Source organism: Cryptomeria japonica, chromosome 10, assembly GCF_030272615.1.
Source record: "Cryptomeria japonica chromosome 10, Sugi_1.0, whole genome shotgun sequence".
Lineage (NCBI taxonomy): Eukaryota > Viridiplantae > Streptophyta > Pinopsida > Cupressales > Cupressaceae > Cryptomeria > Cryptomeria japonica.
Window position 1 is genome coordinate 372505191 of NC_081414.1, and position 24139 is coordinate 372529329.

General features: G+C 35.3%; 1 protein-coding gene across 4 annotated transcripts in view; it reads left to right on the forward strand.

Moving 5' to 3' along the window:
* Positions 1 to 24139, forward strand: part of LOC131077484 (ethylene-responsive transcription factor-like protein At4g13040) — a 52745-nt gene that overhangs the window by 19277 nt on the left and 9329 nt on the right. Inside the window, exons 6-7 of one of the 4 annotated variants that reach the window (XM_058014975.2) lie at positions 11816 to 11937; positions 19132 to 19930. In XM_058014975.2, the coding sequence (XP_057870958.1) occupies positions 11816 to 11937; positions 19132 to 19370 (361 nt within the window). In that variant the 3' untranslated portion in view covers positions 19371 to 19930. Of the gene's footprint in view, positions 1 to 11815; positions 11938 to 19131; positions 19932 to 24139 lie in introns of those variants that run through there. The other 3 variants (XM_058014974.2, XM_058014976.2, XM_058014977.2) reach the window with 3 other exon arrangements.

Consider the following 24139-nt stretch of genomic DNA (forward strand, 5'->3'; position numbering starts at 1 on the left):
ACATAATGAATCGGTTCTTGCTTCCCCTGATCAATAAATATCATTGTCGTGACTTTAATTGTTATCTTTCGATACTCATATGATATCCCATATAGAGCGCCTTCCAAAAAAGGAGATTTGGAGTGCTACGTATCTCTGACTGCTTACTACAAATTGGTATCCAGAAGGCCATACTTATCAAGAGGCTTCCTTCGTCCATCATATATTCCTTTGTTGATAGCTCTTGTAATCTTAAATCTATTGATTATTTCGTTCATCACAATCACAATTTGGTTTAGCTTATATATTGTTACCTTTATAAAGATAATACAAGGAGCTTTCTCACGTTGTTTGGTTCTAAAGATTGAGCATTTAAATGGGGACATTACAGTCTCCCCTCCTTGGAAATGCTTGCCCTCAAACATTCATAAAAATCACTGATTCAAATAATTATTCCTTCATCATGCCTTCAAATATAAATCCATTTATTATCCAGCATAAAGATGGGGACATGACAGTCTCCCCTCCTTGAAGATGCTTGCCCACAAGTATTCCTAAATTTGTCATGAAGGTTCTTGACTTTGAAACCTTATACTTAGATGAGTGAAGATAACCTGTCACTACATTATGAACCAACGTGCAAAAATATGCAAATCCCATTGTAAGGATTAATCAATTACATCATACTTAATACAAGCATGTAGAGTTTGGGAAGAAGAGATGGGATGGGTTTGCTGAGAGCCAGTTTCCAATCAAGGCTTCATTTCCCTAAGTACTTGCCATCTTGTGAAGTTGGGGGGAGAATGTCAAAACTCTATTGCATCTCAAGCCCACAACAGAAGACTTGTGAAGTTGGGGGGATAATGTCAAAACTCTATTGCATCTCAAGCCCACAACAGAAGACTTGTGAAGGTGGGGGGAGATTGTCAATACTTTGTTGCATCTCAAGCCCACAACACCAGATGGGTTTCATACTATCAATCTTTATGCATTTCCTCTTGCAGGATCGGGGGGAAGATGTAAGGGTTGACTCGACTCCTCAATTGTAAGGACACACTTTTAGGTCACTTACGAGCCCCTCGCGACCCATCTCTTACTCTTCAAGCTGTCTCCCACAACGAGGATTACATATGGTTTTTAGCATATATGTGAAAAACACGAAGAATACATATTGGTATCCGTAAAGGCCATACTTATCAAGAGGCTTCCTTCGTCCATCATATATTTCTTTGTTGATAGCTCTTGTTATCTTAAATCTATTGATTATTTCGTTCATTACAATCACAATTTGGTTTAGCTTATATATTGTTACCTTTATAAAGATAATACAAGGAGCTTTCTCAAGTTGTTTGGTTCTAAAGATTTAGCATTTAAATGGGGACATTACATTTTCTATTTATTTAGAGAAATATAATTCAAGAAACAAGGCCCATGAACACACATATTAGGACTGATGCATAACACACTTAGTTTAGTTTCCATACCAATTAATTTACTTTATTCTCTATAATGGCTGTATGGTCTGAATTGTGTTTCACTCAGATCAGACCCTCTTCCTTTTCCCATCCCTTTTCTTTGAATGCTGGTCAATCCTTGTTTGAGGGTCACAACTGCTTGTAGGAGAGGCAACTCTTTGTTTGACTGCTGCTTTTGTTAAACTTATTCAAATCGCCTCTTAGTGATATTGTTTAAACTTAACTAATCATTTCTTGCTGCTTGTGGAAGATCGCTGTAACTAGAGGAGGGGCGATCCATATTATTTAATGCATAATATTCCTTAATAAACACAGACTGCTGCTACTTCACGATCATTGCTGGGGAAGGGGAAATTGTGAAGTCTTACATGTTGTAAGACAATTTCCAGATTGTAATTAAGATTTCAGTCTAGCGTCATGACAGGGACATGACAAACAACAACTATCGACTTAATGAAACATCAAAATATTTACATAAGATCTTTTGTTGGATAATTTGTTTTCAATGATTGAAAATTTGAAAGATGCTCTCTAGTTAATTCTCTATATAGTTGCACTTTCTCACTTACACATTAATTTTAAAATAGAAATAAATGTCTCTCAATTTCCTAGGGGAACCCTTCTTAAAGCATGGATGATATGTTCTAAATTATGAAACCTATCATAAAGTGTTCTACACTTTTGGTTTAAGCACTTCAGGCACTGACAACACCTCATTATCAAGGTGGAAACTATCTTGTATGTAGATTACAAACTATTCAAATTTTTAATTCCAACATATGTGACTTTTCTTTCATTAGAGTCATCAAATTTGCTATTGATTAGAATCAAAAACCTTCAGATTGCTACAAGATCAGGCAAAAATATTCAATTATTTTTTTGAACGAGACTCAAATCTTCTCCTTTCTTCAACCACACAATCGAATCCAAATTCAATAAATTAGCATGTTTCTTAGTGCCCATATTAACTTGAAAGGTTCTGGGCACCTTTCTCAATGAAAACTCTGGTTAGTTTGCTTTTACTTGGCCATATCCCACGTATTTTACAACTTTCCTAAGAGGTAAGTCGAAGGGTTCTTTTTCATACTTAAAGAGCTAAGTTACCGGTTTGGGTTCAGGGACATGAACCTGGTCCGTTGGTTTGGGCAAATTTTTTTCTGCCTTTTGGGTTGGTGGATCAGGTTCGTCTATATATATATATTATATGCAAAATTTAAAGAAATATACAAAATTACAAATCAAATCTAAATACATTTAATAGTATGCTACGTCATCATTGATCAATACCAAATGCCAATTGATAGTTCAGAATTCCAGTAATATCATATTATGTCATATGCCATATAATATATATCAATGTATCATAGATTCATATATGTCTAGGTTCACGATTCAAATGAAAATCATTACAATTATAAAATTGACAATAAAAAATAATAATTGTCTTCTATCTTCATCAATCATCAAAAGGATCTAGATCAAGATCATCATCATTTGCTCCAAGTTTGAATTCAAAATCATTTGAACACAAACCAGTGCCACTCCCACTCCCACTAGGTACATTAGCTATAGGTCTCTCATCATCATTATCCAAAGTGACTGTAACCAGATCAGCAACAGTTGCATCCAAGTTGGTACACTTGGGGGTTACATCCCAATGCTTCATTGACCCTTGTATTGCTATTCCTTATGTGTTAGAAGATGCAAATTGGAATGAATATAAACCATGTCTTCTGCTCTTTTTGAAGCCAACCGATTACGCTTCACTGAGTGGATAAAGGAGTTAGAAGAATTTGCAACCTGTTGAAATTGGAGAGAAAACCAACAAAATTTAAAATTAAAAAAATGCAAAAAAAATTAAAGAATGTTAAATGCTAAAGTCTACAATACAAATGTTAAAATTTAAAAGGTTGGAGGAACATATAATCTTGACCATGGAGGTACCACCATGTAGTACTATCCATTTTGGTTTGGTCATTAATGGCACAAGGACTATGATTTCTTCTTGAGATAAACAAACCAAACTCTTTCCTAACACTTTCCACCACTTTAGGATCTGTGAAGAGTCTAGAAAATGCCTGCTTGTACCCAGTAGCAACTTCAGAATCTCTATATAGTTTAGTTCTCCCTGGTAAAGAAAGTACTTCATTGCTATAATACATGGGAGATAAAGCATGTGCAAAGAGGTGCAATGGCGTGGTCATCTTGTTCCACTGGTGAAGAAGATTTGTTCCTCCTTTTTGAAAAATACTTCTTCAGGGTCATTCTCTCTTTTTGCTATTATAACTTTGATTTTTTCAATCATGGTGGCCATGCCATCATTGACTTCCCCAAACATGTTGCATTTGTATCAGTTACTTGGTCATATTCATGATAGGCTTGGTGAAATTCAATATATATTCCACACGATCCCATCAAGTGAGATCCGCGATTAATGACCTAACCTTTTGGGCCCTCATTGAATTTGATTGCTTCCAAATACTCCATTGGTTGCTATAACCATGGCACTCAATGCCTCTTTCACCTTCAAAAGTCGTCTCATTACCATTGTGTGTGATACAAATCGGGTGTCAGCCATCTAGATTCATGTAAAAAATATGACAAATAACACATTTTAAAAAATATAAAACAAAATTAAACATGGCATAAATAAAATTAAATAGATAAATTAAATTTACCTTCAGCAATTCCAACCTCAAGAAGCTCTTGAAAATGGCTTGTGACATATGGTGGTTTGTCACAAACATTTGGATCTTCTCACCCTCTTGGTAGATATCCTTCACCCACTCTATTTGAGTGCCAATTGCTTGCATCACCAAGTTGAGGGAGTGTATGGTGCATGGTGTCCAAAAAATGTGTGAATATCTTTGTTCAACCAAAGCACCTGCAACCCTACAAACCTTTCAATTGTCTGTGATGACTTGGACAACATTTTCATGTCCCACCATATCTATTGGATCAAAGAGGATTCTGCAAATGAATTCTGCATCTTTAAGCTGCCCCTCACAATCAACTGCTTTCAAAAACATTGCTCCTTTGGGGGACACTGCAATAACATTTATCAATGGACAGTTTTTGCAATCCTTCCACACATCAAAAACAATAGAAACACCCAATTCAACCCAAGAATCTCTAATTGGCTTCAATGATGTCTCTACAAAATTCTTATCTCTTGCCAATAAGGTGGTGCACACCTTTTCATACCCAGGACTTGTGAAACCAATAGGTACATTATTGATTGCCTTCACCATCTCCCGCCAATATGGTGATCTTACCAAGTTGAAAGGAAGACCATTGGCATAGAGGCAATGTGCAATTTTTTGCTTTGCAATATCTCTTGCTTCCATTTTGAATGCTTTGTCCAATGGGCCTCTTTTGCGAGAAAGAAAGGGATTTTCTACTTGAACGTCATCTTGCATAATGGGTATCTCCAAGAAAGGATGATGGGGGGGCCTTCTCCAGTAGTATATGATCTTTAGGTAAAGTCATTGATGTTTTGCTTGCAGATGGATTAGCTCTTAGTTTTTCTCTTGCCATATCTTGATCAACGTCTTCTTGTTCTCTAATGAATATTGCTATTTGTGTTGCAAACAACCCTTTCTCATCTAGCCTACGCACATTTTAATCCCTTTCCTAGTAGGGCCACAAAAGTGACGTCTTACTTGATAATACGAGCACCTATAATTGGTTTTACAAAAAATACAAGTCCATTCATATCCCCTACCTCCTGGAATTTGTCAAATTATTGTAGTATAATTCCATAAAGGAGAATCTCTATCAACTTTAAATTTTTGCTTTTGAGTCTTGTAACCCCACCCATTGAACTCAAACTCGTTGCCATTTTGTTTCTTTTGCTATTATAAGAAATTAAACATTTTTAAATTATAAAAAAATATGTAAGATTACACAATGTAAAAGCCAATGGAAGTATAAAAGAACATAAAAAATAGTAGAACTTGTTTATCTTTTAAAACAAAAGAAAATAAAATTAAAAAAACCTTGAAAAAATTGCTTAAAAGATCAAAGAATAGGGATAAATGCTTACCTTAAGTGCTTGAATCTCCTATGTGCAAGCTCTCCACCTTCTTCAAGCACTCCATGAACAATCTCCTTTGAAAATAAACACCTGCCCTTCAAAATGCCAAAATGAAACTAAGAGAGAATAGATGAGCAAATGAAGTTGTTTTAGGTTTGAAATGTATTTAGCAGGGGCGGATTGGATTTTTTGGCTGAAAAAGGCAATTTTATTTTTTTATTTTTTTATTTTTTATTGTTATAAAGTCACTTTTTGTGACTTAACCCAACTGGTGAACCTGGGTTCGCCCAGGTGCACCCCGGGGGCCTTGGGCTGCACTCAGGTCGCACTTGTTGCAAACCTAGGTGCAAACTCGGACCTAGGCGGAGTTGGTCCGGGCTCGAGCACCAGGGTCCACAAACTCGGTTACACAGTTAAAGAGTATAAGAAGTAGCTTTCGACTTAAAATCATCTATCATCAATTCCTAATTTCTGTTCATTATTGAAAGCCATGCCACTTTATTAGGCTGAGGGGATTTCTACAGTGGGAGTCTCATTTTGTTACTGTGTAGATAAAAGCCAAAATTAGTCGACAAAGTTTAAACAAAAAACTAAAACTATAAAATTAAAACTATTAATAAGTAACATATAAGTTACTTCCCTTTTGAAAGTAAAAACAAAACTAAAAATAAAGTAAACAATGTAGATAAAAATAAAATAAATAGTTCTGTAGTAAAATAAAATAATTCTTAAATAAGTAAATAGAATGACTCTAAAATTTAAAAATAAGTTTAAATAACTTTTAAGTAAATAAAAATAAAATTATTCTTGAATATTTCTAAAGCAAAATAAAATAACTTTTACGTAAATAAAATGACTATAAAATAACTCTTAAGTAAATAAACATAAAGTATACAATACAAATAAAATAAATAATTCTTAAATGGTTCTAAAGTAAAATAAAATAACTGTAGACTATACCTCTCCACATTTTTTAGATAGGTCATAGACATATTTAAGATATCTATGCTAGTATTAATCATATAATGTAGAACTATTTATTTATCCAATGGAGAAGTTAACTTTAAAACTCTCAAAATCTGGCAATTATTTGAAGCTGTGCCGATGTATCTTAATCAGGCACTGGAAAACTATTTATTAATTCAAAGGAGAAGTTAATGGAATAGAGAGAGACATTTATTCTAATAAATGTTGGGATGCGGATAGCACAAGGAGGTTGATACAGCTATAGGATCTGCCAATTGAGTGTCCTGCCTTGAAATTGCATGGATATGGAAAGATTTTATATGATACCAAACGCAATCTTTAGTGCTCCAATTTCATTGTTTTTAGCTGAGTATATAAAATTAACTTACTGGACAATCAATTCTACATTGCCTAGAAACTTCAACTTTTTGATTTTCAGATCAAGAACTTCATATAAACCAAGATTAAATGCTTCATATTCTGCCATGTTGTGTATGCGTTCAAATTCAAATGTATATGAGATTTCAGTTAGTTGAGGTGAAGCAAAATTACACCAACTACATTGAGGTGACTGCTAAATTTTGCCATCATCTGCTTTACATGTTCACCTTACCCCATCAAAGAATATGGACCAAATATCTTTTGACTGCATCATGGATTGAATTGTATTCTTTGATTTGTGTTACTTCAGGTATCATTAGTTGATAGTTTCTGGCTCTAGCCCTGTGAAGCAAATATCATTATTTGGGGTGCCCATATTTGAAACATAATGGAAGAACATGTGCTATCCATTTACTAGCAAGGGCCATTATATATGATCAATGTGTTCATCAAATTGCCAATACAACCATACCAATTCTTCTAAAAACATAACATAAGCTTCTTGCAAGTTGTCAGCTAGATTATCCCTAAGTTGATATTTTAGGGGTGCTCATGCCAACGTAGGAGGGGTTTAGTTGAATTATCCTAACACAAGTTTTCTTTATCATGTGCACAGCTGTGGCATTATTTGATACTTTTGAGTCAAGCAATCAGTTTTGAAACTTAAGTCCATAGATGTTCAAGGTGACATAAAAATGTCAATTTGTCTTAGTTCAAATTTCCTGCATCAATGATCAGTTTGCAGATAGCTTATATAGATCTTGAATTAGATGCTATCTTGATTCTTTTTAACCTTTTGATAAGCTATAGTAACAAGGATACTGCAATAGTTTAAGTGAACTTAACTGAGACCTAAACTGATTGTAAGTAAATTTCTGGATTCAACTGTGTATAAATTTTTGCATTAACATTTTGGATCACACTCCGTGATCCATCATCCTGCAGTTGTTCTCTTATATCCTGATGATGGATCACAGAGTGTGATTCAAAATGTTAATGCAAAATTTATACACAGTTGAATCCAGAGATTTACTTACAATCAATATCATGGACTGTTTAATTCTAATAAGTTCAATGAGACCTAAACTGTTTCTTAAACTTTTTGCTATTCTGTTTCTCAAGGGACTCTTATTTTGATGCACTGCCAAAGCATCTTGAAGTTCAGTTATTTTCTATTCTTGAGTATCATCATTATAAAGGGAAAGTTTGTATCCATGAAAGTTAAAACAAGGTTATTCAGAATGGGTTCTCCCTTTTCGGTCCCAATCTACAGAATTTCTGTAAAATGGTATTTTCAAAGACCTTTGAATGGGAATACTAAATTTTGATTAGGTAGACAATTTCTGTGCAATGGAATACATGATCTCCCACCATAACAAATCTACTATTTTCAAAGATCCCAGGGTTCCTCACAGAGGCTTTGCATCAACTTAAGCATTTTTTAAAATTCTTGAGATGGTGAGGTATCAAAGAAATATATGCTGTCATTCCTTCTTAGCGCATTCTCAGGCCAATATGCCTTTCTAGATTATACGCCTGCTGCCGGGTTGGATCTGGTTACCGGATCGGTATGCCTGTGGGTATTTCACCAGTGATGTCCAAAAAGGTATTTGCTACCGTGATCCATTTGTAAACCATGGAATGATTTTTATTTGCAATTCAATAGCAATCTCATCATTCTAATAACAGGAATCTAATCAGCATTCAAAATGACTTTTATTTCAAATAGAAATTAAATGTAATTATATGATATGTTACTATCAATTTTCAAGTTAAATAAATTATGAACAATAAGTTTTATTACATGATTTAGTGTCAGAAGCAAATTGGAATATTGGAAGTAATTGACCAAAAGGTTTTATATTATCTGAATCAACAATGTATCAAACAGTGAACCCAATAAAGATTAGCTTTATAATTTATTATTTATATGAAACATAAAGAATTGAGATAGCCATCTAAAACTTGAATGTGAAAGTGAAGCATACATAGTGGTCAACAGGTAAAATAATACTGGATCAAAACTTTATGCTAAATAAAATAGAATGGAAAATTTCTTATTAAATTGCTTATAGCTAACAAGTTTATGGTGGTTTTGTCGTTTATATAATGTTGTAATATTTTAATCTTAATTCATACTTTTGGCCTGTGTGTATATATATATACACACACACACACATTTTTTTGTATGGATGAACACAAACCCCCAAAAAGTTTTAGCTGAACCCATGAACCGGATCCCCGAACCTGAATCTGTACCAGTAACAGTACCAGAACCGGCAACTTAGGATTATGCCAAAGAAATTACCTTGTAATTCTTTTTAGGGGTGTTCTCAAGATAAGGCATCGATGAATTACAGCAGGATATTTTCAATATTCATGGCACTTGTATGGGCATCTTGCACAGTGTTGAGCTGCTGCTTCTTCAGAATACTTCTCATGCCAGGGTTAAGTGCATTCATGTTAAAAAATTATTTCTGCTGTCTTTGCAAACTTAAATTTTGTTTTGTACTCTGGAATCAAATATTGACTTAGCAAATGGTCTCTATATCATCTTCTCAATCTTCAGTCTGTTCTATGTTTGCAAATGAATGCATAGGAAACAAGATTGGGACAGATCTCTGTTTCTAAACTCTTTCATCTTTTCAAGGAGAGCTCAGTGACACTTTCAGAGGACAAGCTTGAAAATCTATGTCAAAGGCTTTTTCTTCAAAAGTGTGGATTAAAAACCTAACCGTGACATTCTCCATGCCCATGGTCAAAATGGGACATGTCCATACAAATGCTATCAAGTGGTCTTCTTGGGTTGTAGCCCCATCTTCGTTGAATCTAGAAAGACATTTCCCTGTGCCTTTGTGTAAAATGTAAAGGGATCTTTATACATCTAAAAATCTAGCTGTGAGCTGTGGAACTACAGGGTAAGGCATTAGGTTTTGCATATGGATGCCCGGAGTTCTAGCTGCTTGGACCTGAGCAAGTTATTGTACTCAGAAAGGAGTAATACTTGGAAGTTCTTATCTTGGTTGGAACTTGAAGAACCTCTGTGGGGAACTGTCACTTGACTGGATACTAAACTCAGAATGTAATTATGGAGGAGACTTTTGGTGCTTTGGTGTAAGGCATTTTTAACAGTCAGCTCCAAAGTTTAGGCTTGTCAACAAAGTTTTCAATATGCTTGCTAGAACTGTTATGGCTGCAAAATGATCTTAATTTCTTTGATTTAATTATTCATTCCTTGCAGGTAACTGTTCCGGAATTCACATCCCGCTAAGGCTTTTATCATGTGCCATTTATCCTCCATTTTGAAATCAGTCAATTGAAAAAGTGAGAGTTCATACATGAGACCTAAGTTATAGGATACGGCGATTTTCATGGATGAGGTTCGAATTTAATCGAATTTCAAACTTATATAAAAAAAATCAAATTTAATCGAATTTAATCTATAAAGCACTGTTATCCGCCTCTAAACACAACTCAGCTGGTCGTGGGTATTCTTTGTATATGTTTTGTATCTATTGGGTCATGGGTGTCTGCAACTGCTGGGTCGCCCTCGGATTTTCTCCAACAAGGGTCGCTATTCTGATAATTTATTAGAAGTATACATATATTTAAAAATAAACAAATTATAAGGCGAATTTTATCCGAATTTTTTTGAATTTTTCCCTTGTCGAATTTCATCTGAATTTCATGGCTGTCGAATTCGAACCTTGTGACTTAGCATGAGACAATAAGCTTTCTTGATTTTGTAAAATTTAGCTTTCTGATATGTGAACTTAGAAGATGAAATAATATAAACAAATACTTTTGCCTCCCCTTCCATGCTTTGTCTACTGGGCAGTACGTCCATCTCATATTTCATAGATTCTTCTGCCTTGACTATGACTTGTCCATCCCTCTTCCAGACAACAAATCCCAGCCTAGTATGAATATTGTTCATCCTTGTATACTAACTTTTAACACCTTTTGATAATGTTATTCTCTGATGATGGTAGTTGCATTGAGGCTTGATACTTGCTGGAGCATTAACTTGTTTATCCATCTGGAGAAGAACCCTTTTATAAAAATTGGCCATAATACATACACATTTGCAAGTACGCAGCAACAGTTAAACAAAATACTGTTGGATATTTTATTTCTGATTAAATTGAAGGGCATCAGTGATGTTTTATTGATTTCGTAAGAGCGTAGCCATCTGATTATCCTGGATAACTTATATTCTGATGATTTTTCACATGTGAGTCCCCTCTTTTATACCACAGGTTGTACTTTCATTCGTTGAGATGAAATTTTGTAAAGATTTTGATGAATTAACAAAATTGGGAGCTGATTGGTTCAAGTTATACATCTATCATCCGAAACCGGTTTTCCTATATTATGCTTGTTGTCAGCCACCAGATAGAGCTTTCTAATTTTCTATTATAATACACAATTTACATAATCCATGACTTTTGTTCAGATAGTGAAACCTGAACTAGAAACTTGGAAAAAGATAAAACTATGGTGTAAGTGCAACTTGTTTTATGTGAAACCGTTGTGATATCTTGCTGACAGTAGAATAATGTGGTAAATAGCAATTGTGTTTTTGCTGCATCTTTTAGTAATCACAAAAATTGAACCAGAGTTTGCTTTCAAGAGAATAAAATAATAATAATTTCTCATTCTCTCTACCTTGTTTGTTAGTTCGATTCTGTAACTGGTTTTTGAACTTGTGGTCAAATTGTAGTATTTTTCTCATATGAATACCTTATGATAAGATGTTTTGCTTTCCTTAATCAGACAGAAATTGGCTCACTTGATGTTCTGCATTCCCAGGGAATCAAGACCTCTATATATTATGATTCATGAATTGCTAATTAATGTTTCTTTTTGGCTTCTCAATGAATTATTTAGTTTTAACTGAATGAGCAGCACCACAATTGCTTCTCATCAAATTTTACGTATCTTAATGCCAATAATATTTGAAACAATGTCTTCTCAGGGCAGCATTCATGTGCGGAAGGGAACCAAACTTTGAGCTTTCTGAAGAGGAGAAGCAGGAGCTGCGTAAATTCAATTGGGAGGAATTCCTGGAACTAACACGCAATGCAATTACAAATAAAAGTAAATTATTTCATTCTGACAGACCTTTTTCAACATCCTTACATATGTCAAACATTCTCTGCAGTTCTTTGGAATTTAAAAAATATGTACTTTTTGTTAACTTTAGTGATCAGATTGCAGAGAACAATGTGAATGCAAGAATACAAAAGAGACAAGACACAACACATACCCTGGGAAAACCTCCCTCTTGGAGGAAAAACCCAGCAACAAATCAGATCTAGATCCTTTTATTATTTATAGAATACAATGACAATAAAGATCAGATTACTTATCTGATAAACTGTCAACCTAGGGCAGAATTAGAGTTACAGTCGTAACCCAGCTAGGGCACAATGTAACAGCAGAAGATAGCAGACTTATCTCTTTCTTATATAAGAATATCATCAGCATACAGCTTCCAGCTCTTCGTAGATCTTCACTGAAGATTGCAGACCTAATGGTGTTTGTAGACCTTCAAGAGGAACTCGCTATCCTCTTCAATGTATTCACTGTCCAAGATCACATGTATGGCAAATGCCGATGGCAGAAGTAATTCGCTGATTCCTTTATCAGAATTCGCATTGACCTTTTATTGCAGAGCACAGGGTCTTCACATTGATTGTCTAATATTCGGATTGCTTGATTCCTTTACGACTAGTGATATGCTTGTGCATATATACAAGAGGTGAGCCCTATCTTGGGTCGGCCCAATCCATCCTTGGGGCCAACACTATAATATTAGTTCCACACGCCACCATAAGCATGGGACCTAAACAATATAGTTCCACGTTACAAGAGCCCACGCTACATAGAGATGTGCTAAAATAAGATATAGGACCACACGTTTGGAGAAGGGATGCATCCTTTTAATGATACAATCATTTGGGCCCAGCCCATCATAAATGATCAATACATAAGACTATATGCCACAAAATGTGTGTGCTGGAGAGAGGTCCACACGTTAGACCTAGAGATGCGCCCCTTTACATGTTAGGTCCAGCCCTTAATGGTTTTACACATTACATATAAATACAATAGATAGGGCCCTGCCCTATAAGGATTCGGATGATGCCTTAAGGCAATCCGAATCCTATTTATTTTCCTATCCTAGTTACACAAAAAACCAACACTTTTAGCCTGTCAAATCTTATCCCTTGATAGTTTGCAGTTTTAAAATATAATTACTCAACGTTGCTGTTAGTCTAAGTGCAATAAGGAACTTATTTTGTGTTCCATTTATGACTTTGCCTGGGCACTGTTTGCTTTTATTGTAAATTGACTTGATTAAATCCTCTATCAGAAATAATTTGTGTTCTTCAATTCATTTCCTGTCTTTGTGCTTTTGATTTGTTTTGTTAAAAATGCTATTTTAACTGAACATTATGTACATCCCTAACTAGTACATGAGGCTCAAAAGTGACAGCAAACATTGCCAACATCATCCTGGTGAGACCATATTTAATTGATACCCCTTTTGGGAATGATCTGTTTTTGTTTGCAACTCTGCATCTCCATTTCATTTTGCCTGATTCCATATTCGACATTTTTTAACAAGACCTTCTAGGCATCCATTCTTATTCAAGGATAATAATTGGGTAGGAAAAGGAACTGGAAAAGGTTTTTCTTTATCAATAATTTATCATACCAGATTCATCTTACAGGAAATCTGGAAACATGGATTACTTTATTGTGCAATTCTACAAAATAAGTGACTGAAGAAGTATTAAAATGAGGAACTGTATTATTGATTTTATTATTAAAGGCGTCTGAAAGGAGATTGGTCAATATATCCAAAAGAACCTGAAACAATCTCGCAACAGCCATGTACTAGCACTGGTGGAAGACAAAAAAAGAGATAAGCAGGTGCAATATACAGAGGATGTACAAGTTTAAATGGAGAAACAATCTGAAAGGAATTAATTAAATCACAACTGATATGAATAAGTTAAGTGACTGCATTGATAAAATATAGAATGTAATGAAAAGATATATGGTACATCCATCCCCTCGCAGTTGTCAAGTGTCTGGCTTAACATTTAAGCGCTAAGATACCAGTTCTGCAATAGTAGTTATGAAAGGAAAGGATATTGCTTCCTTTGTGTTGTGCTTCTGTTGTTGCAAATTATTCAAATTGAATACCCTACAGCATACGCTACCACTTGGCTGAGTGATTTTTCCTCTTCCATCTGTTTTGGAGACCACTTTACAGCACTTAGTTGGAAATAAATGCTGTTCCACCTATTATTCTGCTGATTTTTTTTTTCGCATTTGTTGAGCCTCTTGCATATTATATGCTATTATTCTAGAGAATTTATCACATCTAGAGGGTATCTATGAGGATGACCTTGTTTGATTGTCAGGTTCTGCTAAAGAGGTTTGCCTGTTGCCTTAGCTTTCATTTTGCTCACCTCACTAAGTAGTTTGTTCTTTTCTTTACAGTTATCTGCCTCACTTTTTGAACAGAAGATTGTTTTGATTTACAGCACTTAGTTGGAAATAAATGCTGTTCCACCTATTATTCTGCTGAAAAAAAATTACTTTGCATGTGTTGAGCCTCTTGCATATTATGTTATTATTCTAGAGAGTTTGTCACATCTAGAGGTATCTACAAGGATGACCTTGTTTGATTGTCAGGTTCTGCTCAAGGGGTTTGCCTGTTGCTTTACCTTTCATTTTGCTCACCTCACTAAGTAGTCTGTTCTTTTTCTTTACAGTTATGTGCCTCACTTTTTGAACAGAAGATTATTTTGATTTCTTGTGCTTTAGTTTTTAGCTGCCCTTTTGCTTCCTTTCTCATAATGATGTGAATAACAGCTTTCTTTTAAAGCTAAACCTGTTTGCTGACATGTTAGGTCAGTTTTATCACTCTTGGTTCTTGTACGTCTAGGGTCTTCAGGATAATCTCATGTAGGGCTAAGTGGAAAGAGGCAATGCGAGCATACTACTTTAGCACAATGTCACAACATTGGAGGGTTGGACATTGTCCATATGAATCAGCTGAATTCAATGACCTAAATCTCAAGGAAGCTTTACTTTTCTTGCATTTTCATAACTTGATTGACATTGTTCTCCAAAGAATTTAATATCCTCAAAGTATCACATGTTAGAATTGAATGTTAGTTGCCTATTAGGGAATTTCAATATTATTAGCATATAAGAAATAATAGTGAATGGTAATAATATTTTATTTGCTTTATATTTTGCAGCTCTAAATTTGTCACAAAAATGTAGTAAGTATATATGTTTCTGTTATATTTTTTTCTTCCATTGCTTCTACAATACAAGTGATTAAGCATAAACTTAGTTGTTAGACGGATGCTTTTTTAATGTGTTAAGCATATGTATCCCTCTGTCTTGTTCTTTTTTCAGTTTGGCTAGATGGATACTATCATTTTGAAGGTCATAAAATCAGGGAGCAACTTCATAGCCCATGTTTGGCAGGGTGGGTCTTTATCATTATTGGTTCTTGGAGCCATAAAACTTATGTAAAATTCAGTACTATTGGTAACAACCTAATTAGATAAGGGAGTGAACCAAAATAAGGGAGAGAAGATACATTCGTAATTTGGGGTTTGATAGTATCGGTGCTGAAAACGAAATTGATATTACCACTCTCTGTAATATCCCTTATTGAATTTTGCCCAGATTTGTCTCTTATCCCTCTAAACCGTTTGCATGAAATGTGCTGAATTAATATTTGCAAATTTGTATGGGAATTGGTAAGTGTGGTTATGTTTTTAGGTATGTTTCTTGCTCAGAAATGAATGTGCAGACATATCCCAAGCATACAGTTATAAGCTTTCCAACATACATATTGACTGAGGAAAAGAATATTTTATTCATTTTTAAAGATAGATACAAGATCGAAGAGTGATTTCTAACCTTTCTTATATAAGAACAGTTCTGGAATTACATTAAGCAGCATTCAGAGAAGACATAGCAGCAAATGTGAAACAGGTTAAACCAGTAATATGAATATCTCTTACTTTATCCATGCCCAAGTAAGGATATTATGCTAGAAATATGATCATTTCATGCGCAGCAGTTTAATCACGTCCCAGTCAAATCAAGATACTTATGCGTAGGTATGCCCAGCATCCCATATACATGTATATCAGCAGCAAAACTCTTTTCTGTCTGATATGGTGTGATAGTATCCGGGGCAGTCTCCACTTTATTCTGTAGAACATAATTCCTTAGTTTGAATTCACACTGAGCAACACAGATTAGACGATAGAAATTCTCTTTATAATTATACAGAACCAGCAAGCCATGATTCAGGGATACCACCAGCAATAACCCTTGCCACAAACATAGTCCCTCATGCCAAGTACAAACTCCAAATAGGAAAGGCGTGGGAATGAAGCCTCGACCCTGGTGTATGCTCGTGCCTGATACAGAGAAGTCCACTATTTGACAAACAATCTTGCAGCCAAGATGAGAATTGCTACCAACAATAATCCCCAGACTTACACTCAGAAGAAGTTTCTTGCCAAGAATCCGAAACTGATCATGAGTGTGATATCTGTGTCAAACAAGAACTCACTTCCAGCAGAGAATTTGAATCGATTGATAATGAGTCTCCCGCAGGATGAAATAATGACCTGCGGCTAGCAGATGGATGGTGTCCAAGATCATTACAACACACCAAGATAGATAAGGAATCACCAATCTCACACCAGATAAGAATGAGCGTCTGTAAGGAAATTAAGAGCTGCACCAAGCTAGGAAGTTTCATGGCTGTTGAGGAAACAATCTCTACACCAAACACTAAGCCATCTCCCAATATGGAATTCCTAAGGCCAAAGAATCACAAATCTGTTACTTCAACTCTCAATGGTGGAGAATTGAGGTGGCATGAATATTCAAATCATCTTTCAAATATTTTAATCACAGAACCTTATAAGCCAGAGATGTCTATGATTATATTAAGGTGGTGCCCGATAAGCATCCACAATTTTTGCTTATAATAATTGGCTCCAGAAATGATATTGCTGCCAAGCTTCCAATATAACTCCCAATAAATAAATCTAGCGGCCAAGTTTATAATGATATGCCTTTATTCATAAAATATAATATCATTGAATTAATCAATTCTTCAAAAATACCAGTCAGCACCATGATAAAATCATTTTCAACAGTATCAATTTATCCTTTCAAAACTTCATTTCGTGAATAACAAATTTTCTCTCCCGAGTATAACCTCTCATTCTGAAAAATAATGAAATACCTCAAAAATTTGTCTCGGAGCAAGACTTAACAAATTTGATTATTTTATCTGTAGAATTCAGTTGTGAAATCTGAGTGACTGCCAACACCAGCTAGGGAGGAATCTTTCACCCCCAAAACTGATCTTCCCAGGAGCATTTGCATCCTCGAGAGGCTGAGATAGAATGAGTTCCAACTCCAAAACCACAAGGGTTACAATCAAAGCAGAAGAATAAACTCAAGACACTTCAAATGGGCCTCTCACCGCTCTTTTATAACCCACTGAAGAAACTCTTCAAATTCTCCTTTTCACATTCGCTCTCCTTTTCAGATTTTCCTTTCTTTTTAATTTTAAACTTTTAACTTGGGAAATAAGAAAGTGGCCCTCTTATAATTTTGCATTGACATAAAAGTGGTCACTTAAAACTTTGGAATTAATGACCTTATTAAATAACTAAAACATAATTTTAAGTATTTAATTATATTTCTAGGTCAGATAAAAGGGGACATTACACTGTCTTCAGCAGACCATTTTAATTTGAAATTAATCTCTTAAGAACAGAGTCCATGGTCTTGATTATATTCTGTCAATGTATATTTTATGACTTTTGGCATGTTTTTCTCTCATCAGTCTGAGCTACAACTTTTAAGTTGAACCCCATGATTATGATCAAATTGTGGTAGGATTCTTTCTTCGAAGTCTTAATCTCAAGTTACACTTATTACAATATTTTAGATAGCAATTTAGAAACTATATTTGTATAGAATGACGATTCAGCTCAGAATAATACATTCTGTTAATAGATGGGTTGGATCGATATCACACTGTTCTTTGTACTGTGCTGCTTCATATGATATATTATTCTGCCACTTCACATCTATCTTGTTACGCCATTGACCAGATTTGTAGTCTTTGTAAATCCAAAATATCATGTGGATATTGTATGAACTTTCTCATAAAGGATGGCAATATCAGCTTCTCAGTTTTCATCCAGTTCCATCGATGTGGAAAATAAACATCATATATGTAGTCAAATTGGGTGAAGGGAAAATCCATAATGTCATATGAAGCAATTCTGCAAAGGTGCAGAATCATGATTCTATGTCACTCACAGGTCACTTCCAATTGGAATGTTCTTACTCTGTCAATATGTTTCTTTGTAGAGATTCTACCACTTTAGAAAAAGAAACATAAAAGATGCTTTATTACAGACTAATCACCCTTGTCCTGGATTACATTTTTTTTTCAATTCTTTATTTGACAACATCTCCTCCCCCTTGCCTCTCAGCTCTCTGTTCAATGAAAATTAGTAAGGTCTGAGGAGGCTAATATTGAAGGAACTCTTTGAAAATGCACCTTTGAGAGTTATGAACTGGATGGTAATATTATCCGGTATGGTTTATCACATAAGGATCCAGCCAATGCAATTGAGTTTGAGCAGATTCTTCAAGAACTTATTACCTTACAATAACAACTTCCCTACATTGAGGTATCTTCTATGGTTTAAAGTTCCAGTAATCCCATATTTTTTTGTTTTTTCTCAATTATCCAGCCCCAATTTGCAACAATCTCAGTTTCTTTTTAGTTTTCCTATCTCTTATATGCCATTGTTTTAATTCTTGATTGACAAGCCAGGTTGCCAAAGATGTCCACAGGCTATGAGCAATGAACACTTAAGCTAAATGGGCAAGTGCTTGGTTAATTGCATATGAGTAGTTTGCTAAGCCTTGCAAAATTTGCACATGAATAGTTTGCTAAGCTTGGAAAAACTACTAGTACTCATTCAAATTTCTTCTATTTAACCTGCACAGTACACATTGCTTACGTTATTCCATTGACTTGGATGATAGTGGGCACTATTGGGATGCTGAATTAGTAATCTACCATTTCCAAGTTGTTGCCTAAATTTCATTCATGGTTCAATTTTAGTCTTGCCTTGTCGTTTTTAAGTTGAGTTAAATCGATTTAAGTTGCGCCTACTGTTCAAATGACGTCTTTTGTTACAGGAGGGTATGGAGGTGGCGAAAAGCCTCCCAAAAAGGATAGGACCCCAAAGAAAACTTGTGGGGGAGGCCCAAAACTTAATCTTGGGGGAGAAAAGAGGAAAGGAGCTAATGAAGAGGAACAGAGAAAGGAGAAGACACTGGATCAGGCCAACCAAAGAGACAAAGATAAGAATACAATGGATGACATTGAGCAAGATGTTGACCCAATGGAAGTCCATGATATAGGGAATCCTAGTTGAAATAGGGCCTAAAACTCCCTTTCCTTTCGACTTGAAAAATATCGATAGATCGCCTCCTGTTAAAAGAACCCTCCTTTTAACTCCTGATATTATGCAAAGTGCCTCTAAAGCCATAGCCTCTCCCTCGTGGCTAAGTTTCATTTTCAAACAAGAGGAAGAGGGAATCCATCAAGGAACAAGCCAGAGACTCTGTCTCCCAATTCTTGCAGTCTTCCCCTACCCCCAAGAGTAAAAAGCTCAAAGCTACTGCACGCCCTGTTGAAGACGAAGACTCAGATAACTTATTTGTCGCCTTTGTTTCCCCATTTTTAAAAATCAGTTGTGTCTTTTCTTAGTTATCTGGAAGTTTTGGTAGAAACAAAATTGGTTCGGAAGTTAAGGAACTGTTTTTCAAGAATTCAATAACAGTTATGTTTTTGAAATCTTTAAATATGGATGTAATAGACTCTTCAAGGGATTGCGAATTTTGGTCCCCCTTGTCCTTTGAGGCATGAGTGGGACACAATCGAAATTTTCGCTGATCATTTTGTAGTAGTTTGGATAGTTAATTTCTGAGTTGGAATGTCTTTGAGCATTTAATTTATCAGTTCATGTAATTTTGAAACTTTGCTTTCATTATGCTAGAATAATATTGTTACTCTGGTAATTTTATTTTCATGGGCTATCTTACATTCTCAGAAGTTAGCATTGATCTTTAAGTTTCAGTACCTCAGCTAAGTGTAGAAATTAATCTTTGAGTTAATGCTGCATTTAGGAAATCATTTTCTGTGCGTTGATGATAAATCTAATTGAAATAAGCTATTAAATTCCCTATATTCTGTTAATGTTCTTTGCTGTTTGCATTTGTGTCATGTTGATGAGCAGATGTTAGTACCTTTCTTGCTTTCTGGTCAAAAGCATACCCCCCCGTTTTAGTTTTTTTTTAGGCGTTCAAGTAGATCTTGAGAAGGGAGTTGTACCTTTGTTAAAAATTCAGAGGGAAATCACTTGCTAAGTTCATATTGGTTTACCCAACTGTTGCTTAATTACATTGGTCTTTTGTGTGGGTATAGAGTCAGATTAGAGATCAAATTTTAAAGACCAATCTGTAAATTAACACAAGTCAGGAACTTGATTGTCTCATTTCCAAAGGGCATACATTGATCTCTAGTAAGACTATGTAGACAACTAAAACGGGTAATGATGTCAATATAACTGATTCTACTAGACACTTAAAAACCACGCAATTTCCAAAGTGAAACAGTTGTGACTCAACATGATTAAGTAGCGAATCTGAGTGAGAGGGTCAACAAATTTAAGAACACATCATAATGAAATTTTCCTATACAGCATTTTGGGACATTAATATTGTAGAGACCAAAACACACAAATAGTACACAACAATGGTGGGGGGGGCGGACAAGGGCAGTGCCCACAATGTGGTTGAGGGGCAGCACCCCAGGCTTGTTCCTTGTTGTGATACAGGTCAGGGTTGAGGGTTGAGCCCTTGTCACCAAGCCCAAATGAAGGCCTTCCAAAGATCAAGAGGAAGAAGACACTGAAAAGGAAAAAGTTTCACCTTCAAAACAAAGGGAAAAGATAAAAGAAAAGAAATCAAAGAAGTTGAAAGGCAACCAACTGCTTGTCCTAGAGTGTATAAGAGGAAAGGTGATCAGGCTGAATTTTTGAGAAACCAGTTCAAAAGAAGATCAAAAGAAATAAGAAAGTAACACCAAAAGATCAGCCCACTGCTTCTTCATCACCTCTTGATACTGTCCCTCTTTCCTCCACTTCTATTAGTGATCCCATGCCGCCTTTTCAAACTTTTGACCTCTATTCTGTCCAAGAAATGGGCTCTGCAGCTCATGCTATTGCCTCCATCACTAGTTCTTCTAAAGTAAATTTTGCAGGTGATTCTTTAATTTTTGCACTCCTATCTCTACCTCCACATCTCTCCTTTCATCCCTTCACCTTCTTCCCCTCCATCCTCTTAGCAGACCATGGCTATTCCATCCTCGACTAACATTTCTACCTTTTCCACTACTCCTATCATATCATACCTCTCTCTCCCTTTCTTCATCCCTATCACAATTCCATCTTCTTTCATGTCTCACATCACCCTGAATCATGCGAAGGAGGTTGCAACTGACTTACTCGTAGAAGTTAGTAAGCCCTTGTCTATAGGTAGTCTTATTTCGAAGAAGCCGCTATCTGATGTAAAATTGGAGCTGCCATCCTTGGAAGAAATTGATAGGGTCTTTGAAGAATTACAAGACCAGGAAGATACCCAAATCTGAGCTACCGGGTTCGCCTGTTTTGGTCCATGCACCCGAACCAGGTTCGATGGGGTTCAGGTTTGCTTGGGGGTTCGTCTGGGTTTGTACCCAGGGGTTTGGGTTCGCCAAGTACGAACTTGGGCGTATCCAAAGGTACTGAGCACCAAAACATAACAAAAACAGACATTTTTGACCTTTTTTTGCATCCAAAAACTCTAAAATGTCCCTAAAATCACACCTTCTATTGTGGGGTTTTCCTCATGCATTGATCAATGATGAAGTAGCATACTATTAAATGTTTTTCTTCTGCCATTTTTCATTGTTCCATCTTCCAATTCAATTCTGAACTATCAATTGGCATTTGGCATTGATCAATAATGAAGTATCATACTATCAAATGTATTTAGTTTTATAATTTTGTATATTTCTTTAAATTTTTTTTTTTATATATATATATATATATACGGACAAACCCGACCCATGAACCCAAAGGGCAAAAAAAAATTTGCCTGAACCCACGAACTGGGTTCACGTGCCCGAATCCGAGCCCGAACCCGTACTGGTAACTTAGACCCAAATGAATATTTTTCCCCTCATGCATGAGAGAATGTCATGGTTATTGAAAACACACTAGAATATGAGGATACTGAAGAAATGCAAGATTAATATGATAATCTGCTTTAAAAGGAAGAACAAATAACTGTTAAGAAATTCTTCCTAGCCAGCAAAAGCAAGAGCAACCACTGGATACTTTAAAACAAGGTGAGGGTGCCATAAACAAAGAGGCTAGTCAACAAGAGGTTCTACGTTCTCCCTCACCTCCACAACACACTGATGATAGATCTGCAGCTCCTGAATGGTTACACATATAATTGGAGCAGAAACAACCAATCGTTGAGGCTCATTCTTTGGATTTAGAGAGTTTATTGAGTAGAATAGAGTGACCTAAAGAGAAGAGAAGGGCTAAAATATGCTCTCACATATCAATTGATGCCTTTGGTTCTAGGGTGGTGCATGTAGCCACTCCTATAATGGAAAAGAATAATAAAGTTTTAACACCTGAAGACTTCAATGTGGCCACTAATAATTTGGGCCCTACATCTGTAACCCAAGAAATTGAAGAATTACAGGGCTCTATGGATACAATTGTGCAGAGAATGAATGAAGATGAGGCTAAAAAGCCTCAATTAAAAGCACAAATTGCAGAATTCAAACATTTGGTCAGCCTAATACAAAAGGTAAAAGGTACATTCGTTCCTCTTGTGCTTTTTTCCTAAACAGTTAGTGAATGAATTAGAGAAGATGAAATCTATAGCTCAGGTTATACAGTCATGGATTGACAACAATAGATGAAGCAGTCCAGATATAAAAGAATTTCTTTACCTTAAAAAAGAAGTAGATACATTATTAGAGGATTGTGATGATAATGAGAAATTTCATTCTATGGTTTTCTCAAAGATTGAAGCCATAAGAAAGTTGTCTCCTGAAGAACTAATGAGAGAAAATATCTTAGGTAAAGACAAGTTAAAAGAACCACAATTTTGGATGCATGCCATGTAATATAGAAAGAAAACTGTTGATAAAGCAAGACAAGAGGCTCTGTGGATAAATTATCAAGTTGATGATATGCTTGAAAGCTTCTGGATTTAACTGCATTTAGCTTTTCAAATCAACGTTTTGGATCATACTCCATGATCCATCATCAGGATAGTGAGCTAGAAAACAGAAATTGAGTGAATAGCAGACCAAGACCAACTAAATAGTGAAGGGATGGTGTGGGGTTAGGTGACTGACATGAGAAATGAGAGATAACAAAGGAGAGAAATATGAGAGGAAATAGAGAAAAATTTAATGTATACCTCTTAATGTCTAAAATAAAGCTAGAAAAAATCTCATAATAATAACAAGAAAAAGATGCAATTGAATATGCTTGCAAAAGCCAATTAAAAAAATCAACAAATGAAACAATAAAAAGACAAGTAAAGACATATACATGTGGAGATGTATACATATAAAGATAATGCATAAATAAAAAAACAACATAAAATAAGTATCTTAGTATAGTGAAACTAAATATAAACATAAATTTAGTATACATTAAACTTTTCTCTTTTTCTTCTCCTCTCATTTCTCTCCTTTGTTATCTCTTGTTTCTCGTGTCACTCACCTAACCCCACACCATCCCTTCTCTATTTAGTTGGTCTTGGTTTGCTATTCACTCAATATCTGTTCTCTAGCTTACTATTCTGATGATGGATCATGGAGTATGATCCGAAACTTTGATTCAAAAAGATGGACGCAGGTAAATCCAAAAGATTTCAAGCATATTAACATGGACTGTGGAAACTTAATGTCCAAGTTGATAATGTTTTGAAAAGTTTTGTTGACTTTTTGAATATCTTGACTAGGATAGTCATTGATAAAGATGTAGAATTTGATGCTTTATTGCTCAAACAACACTGGAAGTCACTCTTACATGGTGAATAGTCAGATATCTTTTTTCTCAAAATAATT